The following is a 22,994-nucleotide window of genomic DNA, read 5'->3' on the forward strand; positions in this document are numbered from 1 at the left end:
CGCTCTGTGTGGGGGGACTGGTGGGAGAGGAACCGAGGTGGGACCGGAGGCAGACGGCCCCCTACAGAGACGCCTTTTCGGAGTTGGATGAATAGAGCCTTTCCCGTACGAAATCCTCAGCTGTCCAGCCCGCGTCCTGAAGACGCCCCGCAATTCACATTCGTTCGGGCGCCCCCCATCGCCGAAACAGTGGCTCCGTCGGCCTGCGGTTCCCTGAGGTCGTCCTTCCTGCCTCTCCCGAGTCTCCCCGCCCCTGCCCCGCCCCGCAGCCTGCAGTCCCTTTAAAGGCCGCAGGTCTGGAACCGCCCTCCTCTCGAGGCAAACTCGGGAGAAGCGCCGCCGCCGCGCACCGGGTATGGTCATGGCGTCCCCGGCCATCGGGCAGCGCCCGTACCGGCTGCTCTTGGACCCAGAACCACCGCTCTATGTACAGAGCCTGAGCGGCCCGGCGCCGCCGCCGCCGCCGCCACCGGGCCGGTCCTCCCGCCGCTGCGCCCCCGCACCCATCTCCACTGCGCCCGGGGCGCACGAGGGACGCGGCGCCCGGAGGGTTACCCGCGGGGACCTGGAACCCCCACCCCGGGCCTCCCGCCCCGCTCGCCCTCTTCGGCCTGGACTGCAGCAGAGACTGCGACGTCGGCCTGGAGCGCCCCGGCCCCGAGACGTGCGGAGCATCTTCGAGCAGCCGCAGGATCCCCGCGTCCCGGCGGAGCGAGGCGAGGGGCACTGCTTCACCGAACTGGCGCTGCGGAGCGGCCCAGGCTGGTGCGACCTGTGCGGACGAGAGGTGCTGCGGCCGGCGCTGCGCTGCGCTAGTGAGTGTGAGGGCCGGCAGGGGAGGGGCGCGCGGGGAGCCCCAAGTCCCTGGGCGAGCAACCGCGAGGGGCTGGGGCAGAGCCGGGGGCATTACCCTCTCTGGCTCCAGGGGAGACCTCTACTCTAACTAAATGAGATAAGCTCTGGAGACTGCTCTTTAGTCCCCTGCCCGGTATCCCTTAGTGATTGCCTTCTGCCTAGATATGGTTCTGCGGTATTTAACAAATACCTATTCGCCTGACATGTACATGCCTCGCCTCCCCGCCCCCGACACACACACGTGCACAGGTTGGGTTGATGGCCGCAGCCACAAGGTCATTCCGTTGTCTCCAGTGCACCTTGTTGCTTTTGTTGTAGGTTCCTTAGAGTGGGTTGTGAGACTGGTGTTGAGATGGCCATCTGACCTGTGCGCATTGGGATTAATGGCAAAATAGTTTGTCCATCTGTGGTACAGGCCCATGGTACATGTCCACCTATGATACATCCCTCCTCCAGGGTGACCTGTTGGGACAGGGAGGAGGCCTGGTTAGGCTTTGGATAGAACTGGCTGCGAGGATGAAGAGAGCCTGAGGCTACCCTGGACCTGTGTCACCTCCTGCCTTCTATATCTGGCCCCTCAAACCTTTGGATTCTGCTCTAATGTTTGACTGTACCCTGTCTCCCCTCTTCCTCCTATGTGACTGCACCGGTCATCATGCCCTGTAATTACCCTACTCTGGTCCCCCACCCTCAAAGCTCTCAGGTCTCTGCAGCCTCCCCCCAGCCAGGCCTTTCTCACACCTGACTGTAAAACACTGAGCACCTAGGGCGTAGATTTTCTGAGCCAATTTGCAGTCTTCTTGGGTGTTTATTATGTTTCTCTTCTTACAGTGTGTATTTCACCTCCACCCCCACTTTTGCTGCTATTTCGCAGAGGATATCTGTATGTTTATGTGTTTACATAGATCTTTTCAATATCTGAGGCACAAAGCACAGACAATGGCACAACTCTAGCAAGCGTCCCTGGAAATGGGTTGTGCGCATTACAGCAAATGGCCCTTCCCCCATGGTCTCCCATCCAACTGCCGCATTGGACAGCACCAGCCTTTCACATCAGGAAAACCCTACTTTGTCTCCCTCTGCAGTCATCCACAGCCCAGGCTGTGCAGCGTACCTCCCTCTGCAGCTGGCTGCAGAGGAGAGCTGACCCTCCAAGCCAGGGTCACGTGAAAGGGGGAGATTGGAAGGGAAAGGGGATGCTGCTCCCTCCAACACCGGAACTCCCAATTCAGATGCTAATTAAAAAGGAAAGACTCTCTCCCTCTCTCTTCCTCTCTCTCCCTCCCACTCTATCTGAACAAAAAAATGGAAAAATGCCCTCGGGTGAGGATTTTTTAAAAAAGGAAAGAGCAGAAGTTACAGAGGTGTATGTAATGGGTAGAGGGCTGCTGTCACTTGCTAAATGCCCTGACCTTGCAGTAGAATTGAATGCAACTTGCCCTAAGATGCATTGGCAGCTTTGGCCCTCTCAAGGGTCCTGGGGTATTTTACTACGCTCACCACCCCTATCAACTCAGCGGCAGCATCCTCAGTGTAATGGGTTTTATTGTGCGGGGATCCTGGGGAAGTTCGCTTCATTCTAGTGTGTATGAAGACATTTGGGGATTAAGTCAGTTTTTGAACATTTTGCACATAGTTTTATTATTTTTGGGGGGGCGTGGTAGTGATAACAGTGTATTTGTATGTGCATATACGTGGTACTTCATGACTAAATGAATTCATGCTCACTTTACATTAGAATTGTTTACTTAATTTGATTAATTCATAAATCGTTTCTGGTGGCAGGAAGACCCAGGTGCATGGAGGTTTCCTCTGACTTTGTGTGACTTGGTGGCCCCCACATAGGTTAAATACCAACCAGGGATGTGTGAATACCAGAGAGAGAGAGAGAGAGCAGGAGTGAAGGGGCTGTGGAGAGGAATCTCTGTTTGTCACCATTAATATGGAGCTAACTGTGGAGCTGCGGCTGGGTGGGAAGAGTTAAGAAATGTTCTGATGTGGAAATGGGGGCTGGCAAGTGGAGACACGGCAGGCTGGACTCACCGAGCGGCTTTCTTTAAGCTGAAGGTCTGGTTCCATGGTGGGCTTGGTTTGTTTTATCTTTATTTTGAAAAATAAGGGTCAGGCCCTGGCCGGTTTGGCTCAGCGGTTGGAGCGTCCGCCTGCGGTCTGGAGAGACCCGGGTTCGGTTCCCGCTAAGGGCACGTACCTCGGTTGCAGTTTGTCCCCGGCCCTGGTTGGTCATGTGGGTGGCAGCCACTCGATGTGTCCCTTTCACATCGATGTTTCCCTTTCTCTCTCTTCCTCTCTCTCCCTCCCACTCTATCTGTACAAAAAATGGAAAAATGTCCTCAAGTGAGGATAAAATAATAATAATAATAATAATAAATAATAAGGGTCAGAAATAAGACTTTTAAAAGGCAGTGATGTGCCCTGGCTGATTTGGCTCAGCGGTTAGTGCATTGACCTGCAGGGTCATGGGTTCGATTACTGGTCAAGGGCATGTACCTGGGTTCCAGGTTTAATCCCCGGCCCCTGTCGGGGGGATCATGCAGGAGACAATCAATCTATGTGTCTCTCTTACATCAATGTTTCTCTCTCTCTCTCTCTCTCTCTTTCTCTCCCTCCCTCCCTCACACCCTCCCTCCCCCTCTCTCCCTTTCTCCCACTCTCTCATCATTAGAAAAATATCCTCGGGTGAGGATTAATAACAACAACAAAAAAGGCAGCAACATGGGTGTGAATCTTGACTCTGCCACTGGGTCTCAGTGTAACCCTGTATTTCACGTCCTAGTTTTAAAAAATGGGGATAATAACATTACTTATTTTATTGTGTTACTGTGAGAAGTAAATGAATATATGTAAAATGCTTAGAACAGTGCCTGAAAAATGCAAAATGAACGTTTAAGGCCACGTGATGTCGTTATTATCCCCCCCATTCAGCAGCGGTGACAATTTGTCTGGGCTCCGGACACCTCTTAGGGTCACCTTCCCAAGCGGTGTGTAGTTTTCAAACTCTGCCTGGTTGCAGAGCTGAACGAGGAAGCGAGAGCCATGAGCGCCCCAGAAAGTGCAGGTGTTAATGTCCTGTGGAAGCATCACCCACAGAATGCCAGTGGCTTAGTGGTCACCAAGACATCAGCACCTGGTCTTTGTATCACTTGCCCCCAGCGTAGTGCCAGGCACAGAGCACGGTTTTACTCAGTAGTGGCTGATGAAGGCGGCAGATTGTTATTACTACTAAATCTCTCTGCTCTTGACAATGAGCAGAAGGGCAGCGAGTATGTGACTGACACCTGTCTGGGCAGGTGGCTGACACTGGGTGGGAACCTTGTTGGCAAAACAAGTCTTTGACGAGGGAGGCTCTGAGGAAACTGTCCGCCTGCCTATTCAGCGAAAGTTCCTCTCGCTTAAGCCCACTCCTGCTTCAAGGTCTGTCGCTGAGCTCTGGTTAATGCTGGGTTTGCCAACAGGAAAGTTCAGGGTTAAGGTTAATTTCCAGGATTGAGGGAATCATGCTTGTTAGGTAGAGAAGGAAATCTAGTGGGAATTGAGGGGAAAGAGGTAGAGGCAGAGATAGAGAGAGAGAAGAGAATGGTGTGAACGAGTGTGTTTTGGGGCAGGGGCCACAGCAGTGGTGAGAATATCCATTTCCAGCAGGCCAGGACGGAATGGTCACCAGCAAACAACACGCTGCCCTTTGACTTTGTTCTCAGGGGATGTCCCTTAAGGTCATGGACCTTTTCCTTTGTAAAAGACCCACAGAGTTGGCTTTTGACCTTCCATCTCCTATTGGTGGATATATAAGCCATCCTAGACCAGGGAATGGTCTAGAAAATGGGGAAACCTATGTCCAACTCAACATCCCGGGAGGATTGCTTGGACGCGCCTCGGTGAGGGCCGCGTACCTGCTCCTGGAGCCTCTCTCTGGAAGGGGCATTACTCAGAGCTATGATGTGTTCAGTGATTGGAATTGTCAGGTTGAAAGCGGGGCCCTGGGGCTCATCCTCCTAACCCCCCCTTCCTGTAATAGACATTAATTATGGTGTGAGTATGAGACATTTGCCCTGGCCTTCAGGGATGGGGACCGGGGACTTTCTTGGTGAGTGAGGCTGGTCCAGCACAGGGCCCCTTGTCCAGCAGCCTTGTCTTGTCGCTGCATTAATGGTTGCGTTTCACCCTTCGTTCTGTGCAGACTGAAACCGTGCCTGTGACGGCCACCAGATCCTGCAGGCCCGTGCCTTGTCGCGGATTCTTTGTAGAAGACATTCCTAGGACACTGACATTGAGTGTCCCTGCAGCAGACACAGAGCCAGGGCCACCGGACGCTGCTTTGTTTGTCCAGTGCACCCAGCAGCACTGCGTGTGGCTGAAGTGTTGTCCTTGATTCCGGCCTGTGCTTGGCCTTGGAGGTTAGGGAAACGAAGCGCCGGGGTGAACGTCGTGCTGTTAGAGACTGTGGGACCCTCCACTTCCGCTGCCCCTGGCTCTGACTGAGGTCTTCTTGGGAAAGGTCCTCAGCAGTGTGGGGGAGCTGGGCGTGGGGGGACGGAACGAGGATCTGGAATGCTTTGAGAGAGGCCTTCTGAGCTCCCCAAGCTGCGTCTGTTTCCTCTACTCCCTGCTTCCTGTCTCCTCAAAAAGATGAAAGTGAAAGGATTAAATGTGGGCCTAATCCACCCCCCACTCATCAGAGCGTGAAATTTTCTGATTATGGAGTGAGAGGGGCTTGAATCCTAGGTACAGTCAAAAATGATTAATGCCACTTGTCTGCCAGCCTAATTAGAATTGGTAATGAACATGTGTGTTTGCCTGCTGATCCTGCGAGTTATTAGGTGGATAGGAATTGACATCCTCAGCACTGAGGGTTTGGTTTGGGAGCCTCTCTCTTCCCAAGTTCGCCAGGGAAGCAGCTTATGCCAAGCCTGTCTGCTCGAACCTGAGTGACAGGGGAAGGACATTCCCAGCCCAGCCCCAAGGCCCTGGCTGCTGAGGTGACTCGCTGGCTCCGGAGCAGGGGCCTGAGGCTCAGGAGGGGTGGCGAGGGCTCAGGGCAGGCCCAGGCCGGCTGGGAAATGACACAGGAAAATGCCTCGCAGGTCAACGGTGCCTTTTCTCTGCGGAGCCCAGTGTTCTCCTGCTTCCTGCCACTCATCCTCCGAACAGCTTCACGAGGTCAGAACTTGGGGAGGCTCTGCCAGGGTCTCATGTGGGCAGCAGTCGCCTGTCCACCTAGGGGCAGGGTAAGATGAGGCGAACCAGACTGGCCTTCCAGGCCTTGGGGCCATCTTCGACTCTAAAGCTATTTCCTTCCTTCGGTCCTGCTCAGCACCTCTATGTCAGAGGCACCCCCTGCCCCCCACTGCTGTCCCATGGGGCCCTCTTTGGCTCCCCACACCCATTCCTCAGTTTCCCCATAGAAGGAGCTGCTCGACACCCTTGCCCTGCCCAGGGTACCATTAAGGCTGGGGAGGGAGCTGTAAACACATCTCTGGCCTCATGGGAGGCCCTTCCTGTTCCAATTCCTCAGGTGACAAGCTGAGTATTCTTGGGCGGGTGAGTATTTGTGGGTGTGCAAAGCCTGCAAACAGGTCATTGCCCGACTCCCACCCCATTCCTCCGTCGGCCCCGGCGGTGTGGCCTCCTCCCCACGCTAGCAGAGCCAGCCTGGGCCAGTGGCAGGATGCTTTCTGCCTCTCCACACGGCCTCCTGCCTCCTCCGCTGACCTCGGAGGCCGCCCGCCCTCCCTGGAGCTCTGTCCGGGCTCCCCCAGCTGGTCAGGAATGCTGGCGGCAGCTGACGACGCTGGGAAGGCCGGCCCTGACTGGGGAGATGGTTGTGCATTTAGTCACTTTTGGGCTTTTTCCAGGAGTTTTGGCAAGCTTCTCGCCACATGCTCAGAGCCAGGGTTCTCAGGGTTAGGAGGGGAGCTGAGCCAGCTCGTGCTTTGGGGAAGGATCTAGGAGTCCGAGATGATGATGTCAGACGGGGCCGCAGGCTTGGTTCCTGAGAGCACTGGTTTAAGGGGAGTAAAATCAGCGCTGGGGAGCAGTCAGGCAGGCCCCGCCCCAAGGTCAAGACTGTCTTGACTTAGACCTGGGGAGGTGATGTTTGGGTGTTCTCTGAAGCACCCTCCACTCTCTGCTGGGGACATGGGCAGAGCCTGGTGGGCCGGAGAGCTCTCCAGGTGTAAGCTTTGGTCATGGTTAGGCAGGTTCATGCAGGGCCTGTTCGAGCCTTCCTGTGGTTCCCGGAGTCGAGAAGGTTCTTGAGAGAGGGCCCCCACATGGGAAAGCTGAGGATGTCTTCAGGACTGAGCGCCACACACCTACTACCCTGGCCCCGCAGAGGGCATCGGGGGCACAAGTGTGATCTGATTTTGTGCTGAGAGCTTATAAGAAGGGTGGTGGGGGGAAGTCCAGTCTGTTCGTTCCTGTGTGTCACTGGGCAGGCGGGCAGGTGGCCAGGTATGTCACACCTGTGACCACAGTGGGCTTGGTTATGTTGATTATTCAAGGTGGCCTGCATGCTACCTTCTGCTCCCCCTCCCTGTTTCCTGAACAAACATTTCCAGGGCAGGGCAGATCTCACCTGAACGTCCGCAGTGGCTGTGCGCCAGGGCTTGCTAGACGATGAAAACTCGGCTTCCATGGACCTTTAGGAAGTCAGAGCACAGGTTCACCAGGCCGGGCCTAAAGCAGAGAGATGGCCTTTGCCTGTATATTTCTTTCATCCTGCTGTTTTGTTTCCACTGGAGGCTGGATCTGGGAAAGAATTATCATTGTGTCTGCTGGAGATACGAATTGGTGTTCGAGGAGCCTGTCGGGGGGGAATATTCCTGTAGACATAGAGTCGAGAATGGCCGAGAAATGGTGGGAGTGGAGACACCTTGGCTGCATCTGCAGCAGGTTCTGGTGCGTGGCTTGTGAGGAAGGCAGGGCTGGCTGAATCCCAGCCATGTGACAGGTGAGGAAGCACAGCGTTCAGGGAGTCGAAGGGCTTCTCCAAGACGACCCAGCTCACTGTAGCGAACCCAGCACCAGAACCTAACACAGCATTTGCCTTATGAGCTAACATCATTGAACATGCAAAGTAGGTGCGTTTCTTCCTTCATCTTCCTCTCTTTGGTCAGTGAATGCTGAAGTGTCCATAACAAGAGGTACAGAAGCCCTGGCCGGTTTGGCTCAGTGGTTAGAGCTTCGACCTGCGGACCAAAGAGTTGCAGGTTCGATTCTGATCAGGGGCACATACCTCGGTTGCGATTTGTCCCTGGCCCTGGTAGAAGTTGTGCATGTGTCTCTCTCACATCCATGTTTCTCTCTCTCTCCCCCCTCCCTTCCCTCCCACTCTATCTGAGCCAAGCAGTGGGCCAGCCATGTACCAGCTGGAGAATCAGTCAGTGCCTGAGAAATGGAAAGTTGATCGCACCTCAGCCTGTTTTCAGCATTTGGTAACTAACTAGATTTTTAGCGTGGTGTGTAAATCATGAGATCTTTCCACAAAAGGTGAAGGTTTTCAGAACCCCAGGAGAAAAGGAACAAGTGTACCTCTCCTACCCCTGGTCTGGGTGTGGGTAGGAGGGTGGGCGTGGACATGCAGGTGGAAGACGGTGGCCTGTTTCATGCCTCCTCCTTACCATGACCCAGGACTAACCGTGAACCAAAGTGAAATTAGGTTGACTCTCAGAGGGACAGCCAGGGTGAAGAGGAGTTGGCTAGGGCCTGAAAGTCAACTGAGGTTGGCCATGCGGACCCCTGGCTCTGTCCCAGGCCGGGTGTGACAGGGGAAGAGCCCGTCTGGGGAGCACCCCTCCCTCCCAACTCCGACTGGATGTTTCTCCAGGCCAGGCTATCCCTGGGATCACCTGAGTATCATCATTACTTTCCTTGCTGACTTGGAGGGAGCTGTTTTTCCATCTAAGTTGAATGGAAGCTGGAGGTTTTGTGGTTTCTGTTGAAACAATTATGTCCTTTCTGCAACGAAGGAAAGTATTCAGAATCCCAAAATACCTCAGAGACGCCTCACTATGCAAACGGAACAACAGATCGCCGCTGTAACTTGAGGGTTTTGACAGAAAGGGCTCAGCACACAGCACGCGAACGCCCCTTTTCGTGATGAATGCTTTTGAAAGCAATCTGGGGGGACCTTTATATGAATAGAGTATTTCAAGGTGAGAATATACTTTAAACCCAGCACTGAAGATGGTGAAGCCTGTTTCTTCAAATTTGGGGGGACCTTGGCCTGACCCCCTCTTCAGCATGGAGGTCATCCGGTCAAAGTGTCGATATTGGGGCAGTGAGGGTCGTCTCAAGCATTCCCCTCCTCTAGACAGTGCTCCTCCGGAACCACCCCGTAGTAGAGAATGGACCCAGTTTCAGAGGCTCAGCAGTAAGGATTCCGGAGCCTCTGCCCCGGTCTGGCCTCTGCCCGTCCTCTCCCGCTGGACTCCCCGATGGGAACTTGGAAGAGCAGCTCAGTGAAGAGAAAGGAGAAGTGAGGTCAGCATATCCTCTAGTCCCATTGGGGCATTTGGGAGGGATTTTTCCCCATTGCGTGTGACTCATATTATAAAATCCCCCAGCACATGTGTGCTGTCCCCTCTGAGGGTCGGTGGGAATGTGCTCAGCCAGGTGGGTATCCCGCTAGGAGATCTCACGTGCAAGGATCAGAGTTGCAGTGGGCCAAGGAACCTCGGCTCCCAGCCCTCGCTTGACGGCTGGGACCCAGACTCATTCATGACCCTCTTCTGGTGCAGAGGTTTCTGGGTAAACTGAGCAGCCCAGTCCCACTGAGGAAGTATTAGGGAGAAAGAACCAGGGTGCTGGCCTGGGAAAGGGTGGCATTGGGGGGCATTTCTATATTAAATAAATGACTTGTAACCATGTGTTTTTATTGTTGAGCTTACAATGAGTTTTGACTGTTGTTGCACCAAGTCCTGAGGATGGCCTGCAATGGGGCCTCTAGGCCAGATTTCTTAGAAGGAGGGCAGTGATGAGGGAGCCTGTTTGGAGGATCAAAGTACGGCTTAGGTTTGTTCTACCAACATTTTCTTCTCTGAGCGGGCCCAAGGACATACCCTTGGGCACAGGGTTCAGTCAGCATTCTCTGTGACCTGGGGGAAAATACAGCCCAAAGCTGGGGCGCAGGTTGGGGTTTGCAGGAGGAATAACAGAGCTCACCTCCAAACTGACACGTGTCGGCTTCCTGGTCACGCTAGGTGACCAGAGCACAATGGTTTCATTTCTGCACAACCTGAGTCCTCTGTGGTCATTTCCACCGGGTAAAGAACCAGTGTCTCTCCTTCAGCTGAAACTGGCCCCACTGATCGTTGGCAGATGAGCTCTGGAATTTCTAGGCAGCTGGGAACAGGCACCTGAGACCAGGGACTTTCCTGGAAGGCTTGGCTGCCTGTCTGGTGCCAGCTGTCTGTCTTGGCCTGGGTGACAGGGCCTCCAGAAACTTTCCCACCAGGACTTGGTTGTTTCTGGGACTCAGTGTTGAGGGGATGCCCTGTGAGCATCATTTTAGGGCCAGAGGACCACATTTCTGCCCTTTTTCACGAGAGACTATTCTTTTCTTCTCTTTCTTTCTCCTTTGCCTGTCGCCTCTTCTCTGCTCAGGTGTCTGGTCTCAGATAAACGGTCTGACCCTCTTAAAGTAACACCGCCTTCTTCTGGGCCTGAGTGGCTGAGGACTGAGCCCCGCCCCCTCCCACCCCCACCTTCCACCACAGGCTCAGCATGGGAGGATGTGAATTAGCCCGGCTTGTCCCTTAGGAGCCTGTGCAGCTGGTAAAGCATTATTAATCGCCATCCCCAAAGAAAATCCATTAACGAGCTCCTGGACCGGGCACATGGTGAGAGGTAACCGATCACTTCTGTCGTCTGTAGAAACTTTGGGGACATTGATTTTCAGACTCACAGGCGCTAGAGGAATGAGGCTCGGGCAGCCTCTTTCCTGTAGCCTCTTTGGTGGGGGCATTTTTATCTTATCAAGCTAAAAGCCCCAGGAATAGAAAGTTTTCCACTGGGGGCGGTGGAGGGAAGGCCCTCAGCCGGGAAGGCGCAAGCATCACTTAGGCCGAGCCGGGGCCAGCCCAGGTCCCAGGTGCCTGTGGCTCCCTGTGGAGGAGCAGTGAGGCTGGACCCCCCTGGGCAGAACCTCGGTCACACGAGGCCTGGAGCCCTCCCAGGGGCCAGGGAGTCCCCACTGTTCCTCCATCCCAGACACCAGGCCTAGGGAGAAGCTGTTGATCTGCAGCTGGGATGACAGAGGGCCGGGGGCAGGAGGCGGCTGCCGCCTGCTTCAGAACCGTCACGGCCAGGCTCCAGCGGCTCTTCCGCAGGCTCCCCAAGAGCCACTTGGGACCAGAAAAGCTCCAGGTCCTGCAGAGTTTCCACCATGAAGCCAGGCTGGCTCGCGGTAGGTCCAAGGCACTCCGGCTGGGGGTGCTCAGGGGCTTCTGGGGTTCTGTGGCCTTTCCCACGGGGAAGGGGGTGCGGGACCCTTCTGGGATCCTGGAAGTAAATGCTGAGCTCAGCGTCACTCCTTGGCCCTCTTGGCTCCCCAGGGACCAAAGCCGAGGGGAGCCTGCCCCCTGACAGGCTCAGGTGGAACAGGCAGCCCTGGAGGACATGGTCAACCCCTTCCAGAGGCCCTTGCTGGCCATGGGTTTTAGCAGCTTTTCCTTGGCTGAGAATTAGGGCCGAGAAGTCCTCTTCCTCTGGGTTCCTGAGTGGGTAGAAGTTTTCCATCTGCCCATCCTGTGGCTCTGAGGGCCACCAGGTCTGGTCAGGCTGCTGGGCCAGCCTTCTAAGGACCTGGGAACGTGATGTTTCCTAGGCAAAGGCTTCTCACCTGCATGGTTAGTGGAGGTGCCCACGGGACAGGCTGTGTGGGGCTGGCGGACTGCTGGGAGGGACACGGCTGGACAGGAGCCCCAGCCTTGGGCAGTGACTGGGTCGGGTTTCCTTCCCCGAGACTAATTAGGGTGAGAACAGTCCTTGCCTGGAGAAGGATAACGGGACAGTGTGGGCCGAGTGAAAGATGAGGAGAGACAGTAGTGATTCAAATGTTCGTAGAATTCAGGTCATCCTACTCCCCTTTTTCGAAGAAAGGAGACCAGGCTGATGGCACCTCCAGGTCCGGGGTCCGGGCACCTGCCTTCCAGCCCAGGATTCTTCCCGCTGCCTCATGCTACCTACAGCGCTTTGTATCTCCGCAGCGCCCTCCTGCTGACGTTGCAAAGCCCTTATGTTTGTTTGTCTTTAATACCATGGATTCCCTCCAGATCGCTGTGTGGCGGGAGTGGGAGGGGGATTTGCTATTTCACTGGTGAGGTAGCGCAGAGAAGGCAGCCCCCTTGCTAAGGGTCAGAGCCGCACAGCCGGCCCGAGCCAGTCACCACTGGACTCTCCATCCTGCTGACCTCAGCTGCTCCTCTTGGATGGCGGGATCTGTGGAGCACGTCAGCTTTCCTTGGGGCCGCTGTCCCGTCTCCACTCTGTTCTCACACCCATTCAGGAGTAGTGGGCCTCCAGGAGCCACAACCCTGAGCTTTAGGGATGGGATTAAACGGAAAAATCACCTCTGGGCTAAGCTTCTGAAAGGACAGTTTAAAACCCAATATTGCCCTGGCCTGTTTGGCTCAGCAGTTAGAGTGTCGGCCCATGGACCAGACAGACCTGGGTTCGGTTCCTGCTAGGACACGTACCTCGGTTGCAGTTTGTCCCAGGCCCCGGCTGGGGTTGTGCGGGTGGCAACCACTCGATGTGTCTCTCTCACATCGATGTTTCTCTCTCTCTCTTCCTCCTTCTCTCCCTCCTGCTCTATCTGAAGATGAATGCAAAAAAACAAACAAACAAACAAACAAAAAACCAATATGATCTTGACTATGGAAAATATAAATTTTCTGATTAAGATTTTACCTCTTGAGAAGTGGGGATATTAATCCAACTAGACCTCGTCCCCATTTGCAGACCAGCCCTCTTTAGCCAGCCTGAATAATTTATCCTCATCAATAGCCTGATATCCACTGTGACCCTCACTCAGAAGCTGCTGGGTACTGAGTTTCTCCATGGAAATGCTCACTGGTATCTTTATGTTCACTCCCCCCCCCTTAAGAATTATTCAGCAGATCATTTCCTTGCTCCTTTGCTATTCAGCCCAAGGAGTTATAGATTTAGAAAATCAATCAGGCCCGGAGTGGCAGCATTAAGGTCAGGTTTATACTGCACTGCAGCTGTGCGCTCGTTTACCTTGTGCGAGCGTTTGGACTTAATTGATGGGGAGGGAGGGGCAGGAGCTCGGAGAGGACAGGAGCGGAAGACCGCGGGTGGAATTCTCCAGTAGCTCATCTTGCGTGCAGGGCTGTGAGCTACCTGTGGTGTGGGCTTCAAGGAAACAGGCTTTGTGCCAGGCAGACAGAGACTGGATCTTGGATTTCTGGCTGGAGGACCTTCCTTGCACAGATTGACCTCTCTGAGCCTCAGCTCTTCCCAGTGCAAATGGGAAGGAGTGCCAACCTCAAGCAGGCATTATATGGGTCAAGCTGGTGTTCTATGGCTGTAAACCACTGGACATGATGCTTATCACACAGAGGCTGCTCCTTGGCAGCTGCTGATGTTTCATGCTCTCAGAAAGACTTTTAACAACTGCTCCCAGTAGGTCATCTGTGCACGCCCCCAACACAGCTGTCTGTTCTTCCATTGCACCTGGGCCAAGGTGGGCTGCCTGCATCGCAATGAGAGAGAGAGGGTTTGAAGGTTGGCCAGGCAGACGTGGACGAGGGACATGAAACTCTTAAAGGCATTCTCTGGGAACATTCCTATCACTGCGTTTACTACACCACTTAATTAACAGGCAAGGCTAGATTAGCCCACCGGGCATCATTAGGAGCTCAGCAAGCATGTTGCCAAGGAACAAGTCATAGATCATTTTAAAAGGCTGCTTGGGGGTCAGCAGGAAACAGGTCTGGGTCTCCCCTGAAGACTCCGGTGGTCCTGGCCACAGGGATGCAGCTGTAAAGAAACCTTTGTGTGTCTCCTACAGGGAGAGCCTCCGACGTAATCTGTTTACTTTTCTTCTCGTGGCAAAATGTCTCTTTTCACCGGGTTGGATGGTGTTGGGCTGTTGACCTGCACTTTGAATGCAAGTGACATCAACACAGTTGTGGAAAAACCAGTTGGTTGCAGCTGCCTGGTTGTCTCATAAAGGACTGAACCTGTCTGCTCCTGGCCTCCTGTGACCTCCTAGCACTTGGATCGGGCGTACCTGTGAGCGTGCACCTGCGTATGCGTTCACGTCTCGTTTCCTCCGCTGTCCTGCGCTCTGCAAACGCCCCAGCAGGACTTCTTGCCAACCTGTTTGGCTGCCCTTATCTTTGGAGTGTGTGGGACACTACCAGAAATATACTCAAGGTTTGCAAGAGGGTAGGCCACCCTTTGCCCCCTTCTCAGAGATGGTGTTTGCTTTAAAAAAAAAACATCCTCAAGCTTCTCATTCTGTGTCTGCCCCTGACTATGAGGCTCGGGCCCTTTTCTCTGTCAGCTGCCCAGTCTCCTCCTATGTCTTCTCAGGGGCCCCAGGCACAGGGGCAGAGGCCTCGAGCCCAGAGGTAGGAGGCCCCACCTGCTTTGTCTCTCTCACACCCAGAGGAGAGTGACACATGCCTGGAGGAGGCAGGGGCCCCTCCTGAGCAGACCTGAGCCAAGAAGGCATCTGGTGGGGCCGCGCTGGCTTTGGACACCATGGTCTTGTTGCTGTGTGTTAAATCCCTGAAACTCAGCTGTATACAATGCTTTAAAACACTCTTTCTTTTCTCGGGGTGCTCTGGCCATGGGATTTATTTTTCCCTGTGGTGAAAATTAAAGTAGGATATATCTATGTTGGGAAAAAAAAGTATATATATTTATACTCTTTCCATACCTGTTTCTGTTACTAAAAGTCTTCGGAGAGCACTGGCTGTCCTTTGGAACAGCTGGGCACAGTCTGCCTCACTCAGTGCCTGCTTGCACGCACGAGAAGCTGATAGGAAGTAGCTAGGTGGAAAGGTAAGAGACGCAACTATGGAAAGGTGTAATACTCTCTGCTTCTCTGAGTTTGTTCTATGAATGTACATACTTGAATTGCCCCTGTTCCAAAATCGTGCCACGTGCCTGCACTTCTTTCGGTAAGGCCACACCCTAAATGCAACGGGGACCTTTGCAGATATGAGGTCAGAGGGCCCTGGTGACAAGTCTGCAGACGCGTGCATGTGAGGATGAGGTCCACTCGGCTTTCCCACCCTGAGTCTCTACCGCAAATCATTTATTTCTGCATCTTTCCCACATTTGTTGCCTCCATTCATTATTGACAGGTGGGATGCTCAGAGATGCCCTGTGATGTCACACTGAGGGCCTGCAGCCGCCCACCTGGATCTTCCCCGCCCACATCTGCTCGACCTCATCACTGTCATCATCAGAGTGGACTGTGTGAGCCCACAGGGCGCAGTATAAAAATGCCAGGGAGCCCTGGCCGGTTTGGCTCAGTGGTTAGAGTGTCGGCCTGAGGTCCAGAGAGACCCGGGTTCGGTTCCCACTAAGGGTGCGTACCTTGGTTGCAGTTTGTCTCCGGCCCTGGTTGGTTGTGCAGGTGGCAGCCACTCGATGTGTCCCTTTCACGTCGATGTTTCTCTCTCTCTCTCTTCCTCTCCTTCCCTCCCACTCTGTCTGAACAAAAAATGGAAAAATGTCCTCGGGTGAGGATAAAAATAAAATACAAAAATAAATAAATAAATAAAAATGCCAGGGAGCCCTGGCTGGTTTGGCTCAGCGGTTAGAGTGTCGGCCTGCGGACCAGAGAGCCTCGGGTTTGGTTCCTGCTAAGGGCACGTACCTTGGTTGCACTTTGTCCCCGGCCCTGGTTGGTTTCATGTGGGTGGCAGCCACTCGATGTGTTTCTCTCACATCAGTGTTTTTCTCTCTCTTTTCCTCCCTCTCACTCTATCTGAAGATGAATGCACAAATGTCCTCGGATGAGGATTTAAAAAAAAAAAAATGCCAGGGAAATAGGGACCTATCTCTCTCTCTCTCTCTCTTTTTTTTTTTTTAATTTTTTTTCTTTATTGATCTTTAGAGAGAGAGGAAGGGAGAGAGAGATAGAGATAGAAATATTGATGAGAGAGGATATCAATTGGCCACCTCCTGCATGCCCTCTCTGGGGATTTGGCCCACAACCTGGGTGCTTGTCCTGACCGGAAATCGAAACGGTGACTTCTTGGTGCATGGGTCAATGCTCAACCACTGAGCCACACCAGCCAGGTGGGGCACATCTCTTTCAGGTGCCTATGGCACTGGGAAACATAGTGCATATAGAAATATAACACCCCAAAACTCAGTCAACCAGACCTATTTAAACTAGTTTTGCTGTTGTAAAAAACAAAACAACCAAATCCATTTTAAAATAAAGTTTATTTTAGACAACTGTGGGAATTATGGTTAGCAAATGTTATAAAAGTTGGAAGTTATAAAATGTTATAAAAGTTGGAAGTGTAAATAATATAGTAAAAATCAGGGGTGGGCCGAGGAGGTGGGAGGAAGATTTCCAGCATGGACCTAGCAGGGAATAGTTCATACTGTTTAATGGCCCTGGCCGGTTTTGCTCAGCGGTTAGAGCGTCGGCCTGCAGGCCAGAGAGACCCAGGTTTGGTCCCGCTGAGGGCTCACACCTTGGTTGCAGTTTGTCCCCGGCCCTGGTTGGGTCGTGCGGGAGGCAGCCACTCGATGTGTCCCTTTCACATCGATGTTTCTTTCTCTCTTCCTCTCTCTTCCTCCCACTCTATCTGAACAAAAAATGGAAAAATGTCCTCGGATGAGGATAAAAAAAAATACTGTTTAATGTTGAAGCATGAATTGTCAAAACACAACTCAACCCTATTAAATTTGTTTGTCATTTTAAACATATGCACAGGGCAGGGTGGGGGGCATGCTTAAGGGTTATAGCACCCCCAAAGAGTGAAATGGTGTGAAACAGACGGTGTGGGCAAGGTGCCTTGGGGTCCGGCTCTAGCCCCTGCCTCACTGGGCACAGGGGGACACTGCATGACGTGCCCGCCACTCCCTGCATCATCCGTCTGAACCTGCTGTGAACTCCTCTGCCCCCCCTCCACCTGCCCCTCCTCAGACCTCCTCACCCCACACAGCCCGCCCGGCCCAGTGGCTTCCCTTTGCTGTGTGCTCAGCCCAGGGACGTGTGCTTGTGTTGGAGAAAGATGACTAATGGCCCGCCCGAGGGCACACCCTCCCACCCCCACCCACACGGGCAGGACCGCACCTCGGCAGGTCACCCAGTGTGTTTGGGAAGAGGGTGCAGGGGGCACATCCAGCCTGCCTGGCGGTGGGACTGGAAGCCGGGCTCTGGATAAGCAAGTGGTACCTCAGATTCAGCGACAATGAGCAACACCTGGCAGGACCCTCCCCTTCAGTACAGAAGGGTCACTCAAAAGTGCGCGTCAACCCACCCAGCTGTGCCACACCCAAAACTTACTTGGTCGTTTTGGGAGAGGGTGGGGACCAGGATCTTGGGGTGGCCTTGTGTCCTCTTTAGCCAGGCTCCCCAGCACCAGCCCCCCCGCCCCAGCACCTTCATCTCAGTGTGCCTGACCCCAGGGGAGCCCGCTTCCTGTCGAGGCCACCCATTCGGCCTCTACTGTGCAGGGGAGCCGAACCTCTGATCCTGACCTGCGCATGTTCAGGTGCGCCCCCTCTTGGCTCTTCGCCCCAGCGCATCCAGCTGCCCCCCTTCCCTGTCCATGGAGGGCGGCAGTCTCTGACCTGAGACATGGGCCTAGTCTGGGTCTCCTCTACCAACAGATCAGCCCTTCCCGTGGCGCCCTGGCTGGCTTTCTGGCACATTCTGTGGGGTGTGTGTGTGTGTGTGTGTGTGTGTAGGTTGTGGGTGGGAGGGAGCAGTTGTGTGCTCCCATCCGTCTAGGCTGGGCTGGGGGTGCTGAGCGCCCTCAGAAATGAATGGTAGTGAATAATTCCTTGTTATCCTCTGAAACAAGGAATCACAGTCTGTGATCTCCAGAGGGCTGGGTGCAGGCTCCTTCCCGGAGACGTAACGATGCAGGTGTCCTGAGCTGGCTGTCTGACCCAGAGCGGGGACTTTCCACTCCCTGCTGCCAGCCTCACTGAGTGTAACCAGGAGTATGAACACGTATAGATCGTGTTGACGTTGGCAGCCGCTTGCAGACCTCCAAGCCTGACGCGTCAGTCTCTACATCCCCTCTCGCCAACACCACCCGTTCTCTCTTGTCCCTGCCTTACGCCTCTGGACCCATCAAAGGCAGGGCTGGGGGAGGAAGGAACAGGGAGGAGGAGCTTTAGGTGAGCAGCAACATTGTGTGATTCTTCCTCCTTCACACATGGGAAGAGGACTCAAACATTGAGGGCCCTTGGCGGCATCACATGCTGGGTCAGCAGGAAGCTGGGTACCAGACTCAGGAGTCCCTCAGCTGAAAATGGCAGCTACCATCCATTGAGTACTTACTGTGTGCACGCACTGTTGGATTCCTGACATATACTTTAATTTTGGCAACAAATCTGCTGGCGAGGGAGATATTATTATTTCCATTTTGCAGATGAGGAAATTGAAGCTGAATAAATTCGATATTTTACTGAGGTTAAGTACATTGTTCCGGTCCATCTCATACCCAGTTAGTAGCAGGGCTTGGGTTCAAACCCTGACCTGGGAGACTCCGGAGGCCAGATTCTGTCCACTCTCCAGCTACTGATCAAGTACTGCGTCCCTTGCACCTGTTCTCAGACCTCTGTGGTGCGTGATAGGCGGTGTGCTTGCTGAATGGTGCTCTTTGGGGCCCCTGGGAGCCTGGGAGCTGGCATCCATGCTCTGCCATCCTCATCCCTCCACATGAGGAGGGGGTTGGCTCTGCCGTGGGGTCCTGGGGAGCAGAGAGCAGAGGCTGGGCCCCGAGGAGTGGAGGAGGCGGAGCCCACTGCCTGCGCAGCTTGGCCTTGGCTGAGATCTGGCCCCTGGTGAGCTCAGGGCAGGAGGCTCTGGCTGCTGCCCAGGTAGCTCAGTCTCCCAGATGTGGCGTCCCAGATACGAAGGGGCCACGTTCGGAGAACCGGTCCAGGGTGACAGACAGCACAGGTGGTTTCCGAAGCGCCCAGCCGAGCGGCTGGGCTGGCCTGGGAGCTGGGAACGGGCTCTCCCAGGGTGAGGCGGAGGCTTCAGGGAGGGACGCTCCAGTAGGGTGGAGGAAAAAGCAAATCCCTTCAACTCATGCTCTTTTCTGGCCTTGGGCCCCCCGCCAGCCCCGATGCCTGATGAAGCCATCCCTGGCCTCGAGCAGCGCAGGGTAAGTGGGACCGGGACCCAGTGGAGGCGACAGCTCGGAGGGGCGGATTCCCAGAAAGCTGTTGGGAAGCAGCCAGGCGTGATGAATTTCCACTCCAGCTCTGTGATGCTCTCAACAAATCTCTCAACCTCTCCAAGTCTGTTTCCTCATCTCTAAAATAGGGGTCGACCAAAGGAGGAACTGGGAACCTACATCCACATGAAAACCTGCACACAGATGTTCACAGCAGCCTTATTCATAATGGCCCACACTCAGACGCCACCAAGATGTCCTTCAGTAGGGGGATGGATAAATAAACGGATGCATCCAGGCAATGGAATATTATTTAGCACTAAAAAGGAAATGAGCTATTAAGCCATGAAAAGACACGGAGGAATCTTAAATGCATTTTACTAAGTGAAAGAAGCCAATCTGAAAAGGCTACGTACTGTACGATTCTAACTATCTGACATTCTGGCAAAGGCAAAACTATGGAGACAGTGAAAAGATCAGTGGTTGCCAAGGGTTAGGGTTAGGTGGAGCACCCTTCCCTCCTCCATTCACTCAGCCAATTCCAGCCAACCCCCTCGGAATGACCCCTAGTGACCGGCCTCACACACCCGGCAGGGCCCAGAGCTAAGGGCTGGGGATGAGTGACTTCAGGAACTGCAGCCGTGGGGACTTGAGGCTGTGGTTGCAGAGGGAACTCCAGTGCCTGAGGTCTGGGGAAATCCTGGTGCCACATGGAGGGGGCTGTCCCTGGCTAGGGGAGCAGACAGGACGGAGCTGCTGGGTGACCGTGCCCTGGGCTTTGGGGGTGGGGCAGGCCACTAGGTGGAGCCCAGAGATTTTTAGGGCAGTGAAACTACTGATACTATAATGGATACATGTCATTATACATTTGTCCAAACCCACAGAACGTGCAATACCAAGCGTGAACCGTCATGTAAATTGTGGGTGCTAATGACGCGTCCATGTAGGCTCATCAATTGTGATAAATGTACCACCCTGGTGGGGATGTTGATAATGGGAGAGGTTGTTCATGTGTGTGTGTGGGGGGGGGGGAGATATGGGAATTATCTGTCTACTTTTGTTTAATTTTGCTATGAACCTAAAACTGCTCTAAAAAGTTAAGTCTACTTTTTAAAAATGGGGTAGAAACATGTATCATGCAGGCACAGTATTGATTATGTAAAAACCATACAAAGTGTCTGGCACATGGTAGGTAGTGAATAATGGTACCTGGTCATTGCAATGTGAGCACATGATTTTTTCTTGTCCCTTTGTGTGTGTGTGGTATTTTTTCCATTAGTAAGAATACGTGTTCATTATAAAAGTTTAGAAACTGTAAAGAAAGGAAAAGCACTTGAAATCCCATCACTTGGAGCAAACATGTCAGATTTTTCTCTGTGCTTAACCCAGACATAGGAATGTGCATATTTTTGTATCATCAGAACCATAAAACACAACCCTTTTGTCTTGAATGATAGGCGTTCATTCTAAGTTGACCAATATTGATCTACATCATCGTATATAATGACCCAATCGTATTTTATTTTAAAATATAACTGTAATGGGTCTCCTGTAGATGGATAGGGGGTATTTCTAGCAATTTGTTTTCATAAACAACCATGTGATGAACATTGTAATGAAGATATATTTAGAGACAAGTAAATATGCACTCAGGGTAAATTCCTGCAGGAAACGGGTCCCACCAAGAAGGCAAGAACCCTCTCATTTACCCACAACCTCTTTAATACTGGAAGTTATCATCTTGGGTTAATAATTTCCTTTTCTGAAATTAGAACAAGCTTTCAGAAGTTCAGATGTTGGAGCGGGCTGGGCAGGAAGGCAGGGAGGAGAGAAGCCCCGGGCAGGCCGGTGCCGCTGAGGCGGGGGAGGGGCTACCCCTCAGCAGGCTCCGTGCACCCCTGGCTCCTCCCCCAGCGGGGTGCTGGGTCCTGGGCCTCCCTTGCTCGGACTGGGCATGAGGCTTCGGGGAGGTCTGAGCATGCAGCACGACCCTTGTGTCAGGGCGCTGAGGGGGTCTGGAGGGAGGCCAGTGGGCACTGCCAGGGTGTGCAGACAGACTTCCAGGGTGAGGACGCCTGGCACTGGGGCCACTGGTGAGATTCCACTTGGGGTTTAGCCAGGAAATAAGAAGAACTAATATTGGCTGAACTCTTCATTTGTATCAGGTGTTAGGTTCTTGTTTACATAATTATCTCATTTAATTCTCTCAGCAACCCTGTGAGGCAGGTTCTGCTCTCATCTGAGGTTCACAGAGGAAACAGGTGCACAGGAGTTGGGATAGTATCTAGGGTCAGATCAGCACGCACAGTCTGGTCTGTCCACTTCTGCAAAAGGCAGACCCCTTCCCTCCTCCATTCGCTCAGCCAATTCACGCCGACCCCTTGGAATGACCCCTAGTGACTGACCTCTCTCACAGCCGGCAGGGCCCAGAGCAAAGGGCTAGGGACAGGTGACTTCAGGAACTGCAGCCGTGGACTTGAGGCTGTGGTGGCAGAGGGAACTCCAGTGGCTGAGGTCTGGGGAAATCCTGGCGTCACCTGGAGGGGTGTTCCTGGCTAGGGGAGCAAGCCGGACGGAGCTGCTGGGTGACAGTGCCCTGGGGCTTCAGGGGTAGGGCAGGCCGATGGAGGGGCCCTGGGCAGGCTCTGGGCGGCCCCCTTGGTCTCAAAAATGGGGGGGCTCTCCAAGGGATGTGTGAGAAGGCAGACAAGGCTGGGACGGAGACTGAGGACTGTCCCCACTGACTTGCTCAGGAGGACCAGGACAACTTTTCTTCCTGCTTTTTAAACACTTTTGTAGCCCGGCTGGCTGGTGTGGCTCAGTGGCTGAGCATGGACCCACGCACCAAGAGGTCGCCAGTTTGATTCCCAGTCGGGGCACATGCCCAGGCTGTGGGCCAAATCCCCAGTGGGGGGCATGCAGGAGGCAGCCAGTCGATGTTCTGTCTCATCGATGTGTGTGTGTGTCTCTCCCTAAAAATCAATAAAGAAAAAACAAACGAACAAAAACTTTTGTAGCCCTGGCTGGTATGGCTCAGTGGATAGAGTGTTGGCCTCACACCGAAAGGTCACGGGTTTGATTCCCAGTCAAGGACATGTACCGGGGTTGCAGGTTTGATCTGTGTGGGAGACAACCTATCAATGTGTCTCTCTAACATTGATGTTTCTCTCTCCCTCCTTTCCTCCCTTTCACTCTCTCTAAAAAATCAACGGGAAAAAAACTTTTGTGACTTCATTTTCCAGTGCATGTAGTTCTCGTTTTTTTCAGATTTCTCTGTAGTGCCTAAGAACAAAATTATTTTAAAACTGAAAGCTACTGTGTGCTTCGTCTGGAAATGATGAGCTGGGGAGAGTGGGGGTTGCCCGGCAGGCGCTCGCTGGGGGCGGGAAGGGATCCACACAGCCGAGTGGAGGTGCGAGAGTGTGGGGGCTGGAACTTTAACTGGGGCCTCCGTGTCCCAGGCCTTCTGTGTGTGGTTCGCACCCCGAACCCCGTTTCATCCTCGTGGCTGTCCTCTGAGCTGTCCTCATTCCCACTTTCGAGCGGAGGAACGAATGCTCGGAGAAGTCCAATAACTTACCCCCGTTCACGGAGTTGGTGGAGCAACGACGGGGGGCCAGGCCTTCCTCAGAGTCCACTCTTCCATTAGTCCACAGTGTGCAGGTCCCTGGAGGACAGCGGAGGTGGGACGGTGTGTTCTCAGGGTGCCCTTCCAGGTGGGAGGCCCCTGCACTCAGAAGCGGTCCCGCGTCCCCCTCAGACGGC

The 22,994-nt window shown here is 53.7% G+C and overlaps 1 protein-coding gene across 1 annotated transcript in view; it reads left to right on the plus strand.

Annotated features, from left to right (window-relative positions):
• The first annotated feature begins 341 nt into the window (after nt 1-341).
• RASSF5 (Ras association domain family member 5) overlaps nt 342-22,994 on the plus strand; it is a 72,607-nt gene continuing 49,954 nt past the window's right edge. The window contains exon 1 of the mRNA XM_036272268.1: nt 342-815. Coding sequence (XP_036128161.1) covers nt 356-815 — 460 coding nt within the window. The 5' untranslated portion in view covers nt 342-355. The remainder of the gene's footprint in view (nt 816-22,994) is intronic.

Source organism: Molossus molossus, unplaced genomic scaffold, assembly GCF_014108415.1.
Source record: "Molossus molossus isolate mMolMol1 unplaced genomic scaffold, mMolMol1.p scaffold_m16_p_20, whole genome shotgun sequence".
Classification (NCBI taxonomy): Eukaryota; Metazoa; Chordata; class Mammalia; order Chiroptera; family Molossidae; genus Molossus; species Molossus molossus.